The sequence below is a fragment of the Sebastes fasciatus genome, chromosome 18 (assembly GCF_043250625.1).
Source record: "Sebastes fasciatus isolate fSebFas1 chromosome 18, fSebFas1.pri, whole genome shotgun sequence".
In the NCBI taxonomy this organism is placed as follows: domain Eukaryota; kingdom Metazoa; phylum Chordata; class Actinopteri; order Perciformes; family Sebastidae; genus Sebastes; species Sebastes fasciatus.
In genome coordinates this window covers 26,588,673-26,598,178 of record NC_133812.1, presented here as the reverse complement: position 1 = coordinate 26,598,178, position 9,506 = coordinate 26,588,673, and the positions used below count along the sequence as shown (strand labels likewise).

At 45.5% G+C, this 9,506-nt stretch overlaps 2 protein-coding genes across 2 annotated transcripts; both read left to right on the top strand.

Annotated features, from left to right (window-relative positions):
• Positions 1-188: 188 nt before the first annotated feature.
• On the top strand, positions 189-3,334 carry xrcc3 (X-ray repair complementing defective repair in Chinese hamster cells 3). Its single transcript, XM_074616375.1, has 7 exons — positions 189-403; positions 1,282-1,419; positions 1,505-1,717; positions 1,980-2,134; positions 2,226-2,438; positions 2,529-2,566; positions 2,851-3,334. The coding sequence occupies exons 1-7, from the start codon at positions 349-351 to the stop codon at positions 3,116-3,118; spliced, it is 1,080 nt and encodes a 359-aa protein (XP_074472476.1). The 5' UTR covers positions 189-348; the 3' UTR covers positions 3,119-3,334.
• A 748-nt stretch (positions 3,335-4,082) lies between these two features.
• On the top strand, positions 4,083-8,967 carry serpina10a (serpin peptidase inhibitor, clade A (alpha-1 antiproteinase, antitrypsin), member 10a). Its single transcript, XM_074614854.1, has 6 exons — positions 4,083-4,201; positions 5,717-6,013; positions 6,094-6,387; positions 7,337-7,610; positions 7,759-7,906; positions 8,101-8,967. Exons 2-6 carry the CDS (start codon positions 5,731-5,733, stop codon positions 8,278-8,280), a joined length of 1,179 nt encoding a protein of 392 aa, XP_074470955.1. The 5' UTR covers positions 4,083-4,201; positions 5,717-5,730; the 3' UTR covers positions 8,281-8,967.
• The last annotated feature ends 539 nt before the right edge of the window (positions 8,968-9,506 follow it).

Here is a 9,506-nt window from a genome sequence, read left to right as displayed (position 1 = left end):
TATCCGGAGTTTACGCGGGGGAGTTTTTTTTCATTAAACTGTTGGTACTGGAAATTAAATGTTATTGTTTTGTATTATAGTTATAAAATACAGAATATATTGACATTATTGTTGCATAATATGATAAAACAGACTTTATTTTATTTTATACCCGGGACCGGTCACCCCCGTACACCCGGCTAAATGGTTCCACCCGGCGTCTCGTGATGACGTCTCGTATTCGAGCGGGTATCTCGTGTGTAAAAGTTGTTCAGGCAGAAAATAAACAGATTTATTTATAAATAAAAGCAGTTTTCTGACTTTGAGACTTTCTCTGTGACTGAAAGCTGCGATGTCCTCAGCGGGGAGATGGACTGGGACCAGCTGGAGCTCAACCCGAGGATCATAACAGCCGTGAGGAGAGGTAACAGAGCCGCTGCACCAGACTTCATTCAGAAATATCACACTTTAATATTGAATCCCTGAGTATCAAATGTAGAGACATCATAGAATATAAATTAACATGTTGCCCTAAGCTACATATATTAGTAGTGCAATCGGCCAACACTGTATATACATAAGTCCTAAAGCGTCGTTGGTAGACAGACTTAAAACTAAGATTTATAAGGAGTTCTATCTTGTTCTGAATGTTGAACTGTAGTGACGTAATGAACAGGTGGCCGTGTATAAACAGAACTCCATTCAGATAAAGCACTATTTAATGTTGTATCGTTTATCGTCAAATGTAATACCTTATAGAACATAACTTAACACATTGTCCTGAACTAGATGTTTTACTAGTACTATCGGCGTATACTTTATTAGCTTAAATGTCTATTTGTAGAGATTATATTCACAATTTTTAATTTAAAGTGTCAACCTTTCAGATTTCAGGCCTGGTTGATTTACAATTTCTATTTAAGTGAAAACAGTGGAATTGAGCGTATTCCTATTCCTATTCCTATTCCTTGGTATTCCTATTATTATTCCTGGGTATTCCTATTTCTGGGTATTCATATTCCTACTCCTGGGTATTCCTATTCCTGGGTATTCCTATTGCTGGGTATTCATATTATTATTGCTGGGTATTCCTATTATTATTCTTGGGTATTACTATTCCTATTGCTGGGTATTCCTATATGTTGGCCACGTTAAAACGGTCAGATTTTGTATGGAGTTCGGTTGGAGCTTCCCCTGTAGTTTGTCCTCTGTGGTGTTTGACTTAAATCATTTTGCTTGTTTTTTGTTATTGATTATTATTCTTGTTGTTACCATGGTTACCTTGTTGTTTTCTCCCTTCAGCTAAACTGAAGTCCGTCAGGGACGTGTTGTGTCTTTCTGGTCCGGACCTGCAGAGACACACCGGTCTGTCCCGCTCTGATGTCCAGCAGCTGCTCACCGCCGCCGCCACCATCTGCAGACGACACCCTCCAATCCCAGGTCAGATCAGTAATGATGCATTCTGATTGGACGTCACAGAGTGATGTCACAGCGTGCATTAACCTGTGTGTTTCTGTGTTTGCAGCCCTCCAGCTCCATCGTGAAGAGTGTCGCAGGTTCGAGTCCGGCCCCAGACTCAGCGTTGGATGTCCTGTACTGGACGAGCTGCTGAGGGGGGGTCTACCCGTGGGGGGCATCACCGAGCTCTCAGGAGAGAGCGGAGCGGGAAAGACTCAGCTGGCTCTGCAGCTCTGCCTGTCTGTACAGTACCCAACACAGTACAGAGGACTGAACTCAGGTCAGTGAACACACCACCATCAGTACCCAACACAGTACAGAGGACTGAACTCGTTTTTTTCAGTCGTTCGTCTCACGCGTGTCTGACAGAACAGATATATTTTAATAATGAACTTCTGTTTCACATGCTGAGTCAGGATGACCTACTCTCAGTGCTGTACCTGAAGGCATCCTGTGTAGACAATGAAGCTGCTGTGCTAACATGCTGCGTTCACTGACAGCCTGTGTAGATGCGTGTTCTGTAACGTGGCGTCTCTCTGCAGGAGCGGTGTACATCTGCACCGAGGACTCGTTTCCCATCAAACGACTGCAGCAGCTGATCAGAGATCAGTCCTGTCTGCGCTCTGACGTCCCTCCATCACTGATCAGCAACCTCCAGTTCAGTGACCACATCTACATCGAACACGCCGCTGACCTGGTGAGTCTGACCTCTGACCTCTGATCACTAACTGTTGATAGACTGACAGGAGAGTCTGACCTCTGACTTCTGGTGTTGTGTTTACCTGCAGGACTCCCTGCAGGCGTGTCTGTCTCGCCGCGTCCCCCTGCTGCTGGCTCGTGGTCTGGTCCGGCTCCTGGTGGTGGACTCGGTGGCAGCTCTGTTCAGGTGTGAGTTCCAGGCTTCTGATTGGCTGGAGAGGACCAAACAGCTGCTCAGCTTCTCCTCCAAACTGCACCAGCTGAGCCTGGAGTTCACCACACCTATCCTCTGTATCAACCAGGTAACACACACCTGTCCTCTGTATCAACCAGGTAACACACACCTGTCCAGTAGGGCTGCTGTCCATTAAATATTTGTGTTTGTGTTTCAGGTGACGGATGTTTTCAGCAGCTCAGACGACACTTTGGGGTAAAATTAATTTAATTAATCTTTCTGAAAAGTGATTAAAAAGACAAATGTGTAGGAAGTTTGATTAAACTGACCTGAAGTAGAAGAAGAAGGAAGAAGTTTGATCCTTCTTCAGGTTTTATTTATTTCACCAACATGTCAGTAAGCTTCCTCTTTGAGTTTGTGGATCAAAATTAAATCAGTTTTCAAACCAGAATCTGTTAACAAAGTATTCTGACACCTGTGGTAGATTTATTTAGATAACTGAGAAATAATTAATATATTAATTTCTTTATTTCTCTCAGCCCACTGTCCTCCAACGTGTCGCCGGCTCTCGGGTTAGCCTGGGCCAATCAGGTGATGGTCCGGCTGATGATGCGGCGTCTCCAGGGGACGGTTGCCCGTGGCGACCAGAGCAGCGCCCTCCGCAGGCTGGAAGTGGTGTTCGCTCCTCACCTAGCCCGAAACGGGCGAGACGTCGCCATCTGGAGGGAGGGAGTCCGAGGGGTGACGAGCTCTGACGGAGAAACAAAACACACAGATGTATATAATGAAGTGTGTGAGAGACATTAAAGTATGTAAACTGTATACATAATACAACTCTACCATTTAAAGTTATATAAAACGCACAGATGTATATAATGAAGCGTGTGAGAGACATTAAAGTATGTAAACTGTATACATAATACAACTCTACCATTTAAAGGTATATAAAACGCACAGATGTATATAATGAAGTGTGTGAGAGCTGAGAAGGAGACATTAATGTTTATACATAATACGACTCTCCCATTAAAAAAAATATATATATACAGCTCTGGAAAAAATTAAGAGACCACTTAAAAATGATCAGTTTCTCTGGTCTTACTATTTATTGGTATATGTTTGAGTAAAATGAACATTTTTGTTTTAATCTATAAACTACTGACAACATTTCTCCCAATTTTCACCAATACACATATATATATATATATATATATATACACATCTCTATATATACATATATATATATACACATATATATATAAAGTATATATATTTTTTCTCAAAGCAAAACTTTTTTATGAATATGGGTTTTGTCTTAAAGTAAGGTCGATACCTCACTTAAAAAATAAAATTAAAAAAAATATATATTTTTATATATATGTATATATGTATTTTTTATATATATATATATTTTTATATATATATGTATATAAAAAAATATATATATATAAAAATATATATCACAGGTTAATAACACCATGACGTCAGGCTACTGTCATTGAGCCTGCGCAGTAAATTTGGCCCAAACAGAGAAAATTACCGGAAGTCTGAAGAAGCCGCTTTCCAAATAAGAGCGTGTAACTAAACCTGAGCACAGCGCGCTGATGGAGACCGCAGAGAGAAACGGAACAAACTAAATGATTATATTTTTATTGTATCTCAATTTAAATTATTAAAATCAAATAAATGAATCACCTTTAACTACATCCGGGACTCCGTAGTTACTGTTTCTGAACCAAGCGTGGTGACGGGATTTTTATTTTGAAAAGCAGTGACCGGATGTGATGCTGACGGTGATCGTGGCGCGAGCTTGATGTGATGCGCAGCTCGAGAAGAGAAGAAGAAGAAAGACGTTCTGATCAATAACATCAGAGATCGAAGATCAACAAGGTGAGGATGTCTGTTTGTTTGTTGTTTACAGACTGAGAGGCTTCAGATCAGCTGTTTATCATCAATACATCATCAATACATCATCTATATATCATCTATAGGCTCCCTGATCGATACAGGCCGATCAGATCAGACTGATGGGAGGATGATATTGTACAGACAGCAGCAGATAGATAATATCTGCTATCGATCCGGATCGAGACTGATCAGAGATGCTCTGCACGACAAAACAGGAATAAACAATCCTTTCAAAGTAAAAGCCTGGTTTAAACATAATAACGGTAAATAACGGCTGAAGGCGTGGCCCTGCAGACCGGAAGTCTGACCACTGCTCTATACTGATCGATAATTTTATCGATCAGTTATATTAATAAAACACTAATAAGACATTAAAAATGTTTTTATATTTTATATATTCTAAACATTTTTTCTATATTTTTCTATATTACAGATATATATTATATACATGTAGGCCTATATATTATACATTTATATTTTTTATATTAATAAGACTATATTTCTCACAGTGAGCAGGTTAATGATGATATTAGAAATGAAAAAATAAATAAATAAAATAGACCTTTTAAAGGGACTGTTCGTAACTTCTTACACATATAAATCATTGCGGGTCGGTGTCCCATGCGCGTTTGCGTGTGGCTACGCTGTTCAGACTCAGACTCCAACGCAAACTACACAGGAACACCAAAACCGCAAAGTTGTATCTAGTGAAGCCCGTCTGTTAAACAGTGTTGGCTGCGGTCGGAGGACGCGGGGGAGACCGTAGCTTTGGTCTCCAGGACCGGAGTCTCTGCTGTACTCTGCTCCTCTGCTCCTCTGCCTGCCTTCACTCATACACGGTGAGCATTCTTGCTCTCTCACTCTCTCACTCCACTCTCACGTGCATGCGCGCACAGTACACACTGCAGTAGAGTTAGTTTAGCTCTGAGAATATCTAGTGAATGTTCAGTGGACGTTTGTGCAGAAATAACTGCTGCAGCTCCTCCAGACCAACAGAGGTTTCCCGTGTCTTGTGAAGTGACGGGGCTCCGCAGAGAGAAACGTTATCGTCTCCAACCAAAACTCCGGTGTCTCCCCTGTTCCCTCCGGCCGCGGTCGGGAGGCTGAAGCAGGAAAAGCCAACACTAGGATCAGCAGTGATTCATGGAGAGACCTTCGTCTGGTCAGCTAACATTACTGCCAAGCAGCTGAAATATAGAGTGATATTGTGCTTTTAGCTGACGTGTGTCACCTCACTGTTTTGAGCGATGCTCGTTCATGTCTATGTAGAGCGAGCACAAGCACGAGCCCGACGCTGACTTTCGTTGACTTAACGGCCACAGGTGTCGCTGTTAACAAGACATTTCTGATTCTTACAAACAGTCCCTTTAATTTGTCATTTTAGGGTTATTGTTGCTCCTCACTTATAGAACCTACAAATATTTAAATTAAAATAAAACAATATATAGCTGTTCAGTCAGTAAACTGTTCTGTTTCTGTTACCGTCTCTTCCACCAGAGGGCGCTGTGACCATGACTCCCTTCGTCCCCGTTTCATTGATCGGCCTCGTCCTCCTGAGTCTGTCCTCCGCTCAGACCTTCACCCCCGCGGAGGAGGATCTGACCAATAGGAACGGAGACTTCGCCGCCAGGCTGTTCCGAGCCGTCTCCAGCCGGACCGACGACAACGTCTTCCTGTCTACGTTCACGCTGTCCAACGGGCTGTTGGCGCTGCTGAGTGCCACCGGCGGGTCGACCCGGGACCAGCTGCTGCAGGGACTCAGTCTGACTGGACTGGACCCCGAGACCCTCCCAGGTAGGCCAGTGGAAGACTTGAGACTGTCAGTATTTTTAGCTATAAACTGTGAAACTACAGTCAGTCTCTGCTGTTCTCAGATCTGTTTCAGAGTCTGAGGACCGTCGTCCAAGAAGGGAGCCCAGCCATGACCCTGAGGCAGGGAGTGGCCGTCTACCCCCCCCAGGACTTTCAGATGTCGACGCCCTACATGGACCTGGTTCAGACGAAGTTCGGGGGGAATGCCCAGAGTCTGCCCTACACGACGCCACAGGAAGCAACCGACAACATCAACCGCTGGGCCCGGGAGCAGACCGGAGACCAGGTCCAGGATCTGGTGACCAACCTGGACCCCAACACCCAGATGCTGCTCGCCACCACCGCCTTCTACCAGGGTACGTATCACCTGGCACATGTTTGAGGGCAGGGCTGTCTGCCTGATGGCGAGGTTATCTATCGGAGGGCGGGGCCGTCTGCCTGTTGGTGGGTTATCTATCGGAGGGCGGGGCTGTCTGCCTGATGGCGGGGTTATCTATCGGAGGGCGGGGCTGTCTGCCTGATGGTGGGTTATCTATCGGAGGGCGGGGCTGTCTGCCTGATGGTGGGTTATCTATCGGAGGGCGGGGCCGTCTGCCTGTTGGTGGGTTATCTATCGGAGGGCGGGGCTGTCTGCCTGATGGCGGCGTTATCTATCGGAGGGCGGGGCTGTCTGCCTGATGGTGGGTTATCTATCGGAGGGCGGGGCTGTCTGCCTGATGGTGGGTTATCTATCGGAGGGCGGGGCTGTCTGCCTGATGGCGGCGTTATCTATCGGAGGGCGGGGCTGTCTGCCTGATGGCGGCGTTATCTATCGGAGGGCGGGGCTGTCTGCCTGATGGCGGCGTTATCTATCGGAGGGCGGGGCCGTCTGCCTGTTGGCGAGGTTATCTATCGGAGGGCGGGGCCGTCTGCCTGATGGTGAGGTTATCTATCGGAGGGCGGGGCTGTCTGCCTGATGGTGAGGTTATCTATCGGAGGGCGGGGCTGTCTGCCTGATGGTGAGGTTATCTATCGGAGGGCGGCGCTGTCTGCCTGATGGCGGGGTTATCTATCGGAGGGCGGGGCCGTCTGCCTGTTGGCGAGGTTATCTATCGGAGGGCGGGGCCGTCTGCCTGATGGTGAGGTTATCTATCGGAGGGCGGGGCTGTCTGCCTGATGGTGAGGTTATCTATCGGAGGGCGGGGCTGTCTGCCTGATGGCGGCGTTATCTGTTTCTCTCTGTTTCAGTCCATCCTTTAACTCGTCTGTCTGTATAAATAAAGTTTTGTCTGTCTGTATAAATAAAGTTTTGTCTGTGTGTTGCAGCCCGGTTCGCTCCGTTCTTTAACGCGTCCTTGACTCAGGAAGAGCGTTTCTTCGTGGACAAATATCATGTCGTCATGGTTCCCATGATGTTCAGGGCCGATAAATACTTCCTGGCGTATGACCGCTTGCTGAAGGTCGGCGTGTTGAAGCTGCCGATGGCGGGCGGGGCAGCCATGTTGGTAGTGCTGCCTGATGAAGACGTGGACATCGCCGCGGTTGAAGATGAAGTGACCGGAGAGAAGATCCAGGCCTGGATCAGACAGCTCAAGAGGACGTAAGACATCTTGCTTCCTTTCCTGCCTCCTTATGTCCTAGCTCCTTTTCATCCTTGCTTCCTTGTTTATTTATCTTATTGTTTATTTAACAGAAACATGAATAATACATAACAACACGACAATTCTGATGTTTTATTTTGTAAACAGGAAGTTGGAGGTGCAGCTTCCTCGTTTCCTGTTGGAGCGTTCCTACTCTCTGCGTGACGTCCTGAAGACTCTCGACATCATTCAGGTGTTTCAAGACGACGCAGACTTCAGCAACATGGGGGCATCTGAGGGACTCAAACTCACACAGGTGAGTTACTAAGCACGAGAGAAGGCCGTTACACACCGCGGCCGCGGCGAATAAACGACACGGAAATGCAAAATACCTGCGAATACTTCCCTCATCAGAGATCTGACAGGGCTGTGGGTTGTCTTTGTTTTGTCTTTTATTGTGAAACATTTCCTGTCTGAATCACACTTGACCTCCTCATTTGCTTTTTTTAGGTTTATCATAAATCTGTCGTGACCGTCGACGAGAGCAGCGATAACATCACTCCAGGCAGCGTCTTCACCACTCTTCCTCCTCGACTGACCATCAACAGACCCTTCATCTTCATCATCTACCAGCAGACGAGCGGCGGTGTGCTGTCGATGGGCCGAGTCATCGACCCCTCCAAGAAGTAAACGCTCAGTTAACCAGTCAGTAACTCTAGTGCAGTATTCCCCAACCTGAGGCTTGAGACCCCCCCGAGGGATCAGTAGATAAATCTGAGGGGTCCTGAGACAATTTAATATTTAATAACCGTCATCACCTTGGTGATCCTCTGACTTTTCATCTAGCGCCACAATCAGGTCAACATGTTGATGTGTCCAATACAGACACTGGTTGAACATTTTAAAACTTACAGACACTCGTTGAACTGATCTATAACTTACAGACACTGGTTGAACTGGTCTATAACTTACAGACACTGGTTGAACTGGTCCATAACTTACAGACACTGGTTGAACTGGTCTATAACTTACAGACACTGGTTGAACTGGTCTATAACTTACAGACACTGGTTGAACCGTACTATAACTTACAGACACTGGTTGAACCGTACTATAACTTACAGACACTGGTTGAACCGTACTATAACTTACAGACACTGGTTGAACTGGTCTTAATTTACAGACTTAAAGACTAATAACTAACGATAAACTGACATCAGCCTCAGCTGGACTTTATGTTTTGAGCTCATTATTGAATGTAAGCATGACAACCACTAGCATAGCATATGTACTGTATGTATGTCTGAAAACACTTCCTGTACTTATTTAAATAAACGTATACCACCTGCAGTATACCTCCACTGTAAAACATTAAAACGAACTCCTGTGTCTTATCTCACTGACACAACACATGATGTCATTACACATCAGTGACATCACATATTCCAAAACGGTTGTATCAGAGTTATGGTTTTAGTGTCCACAGGGGCGTTTTTTATCGAGAGGGGACGCGTCGCTTCCCAACATTGGACGCTTGGTGTGCTGTCCCTAGAAACAAGGCACTCGGCTCCTGATTGGACGAACGCTTTCCCGCCGTTGGCTGCTGCTCCCAGCTTTCAAACCGGAACCAGTATGGAGGGTCGTTTGGAAACTTTCTTCTCTTTTTTCACGTAAATAGTTCACTGAAATGTGTTTCTGAAAACATTTGAGGCGTGAAATAATCCATGCAGTTGATGAATCTCTCTTTAATTTGAATCAACAACGTTTATTTTAAAAGATCCTCGGGAGTTTCGAGAGGCGGCGAGTCGCGTCGGACGCCCGTGATTTACATAGAGTAGACGAGCCCTCAACTTTATGCAAATAAGGAGCGGGCGTCGTGACGCCTAGTCTCTCGAATACCACGCTACCAGAATGCA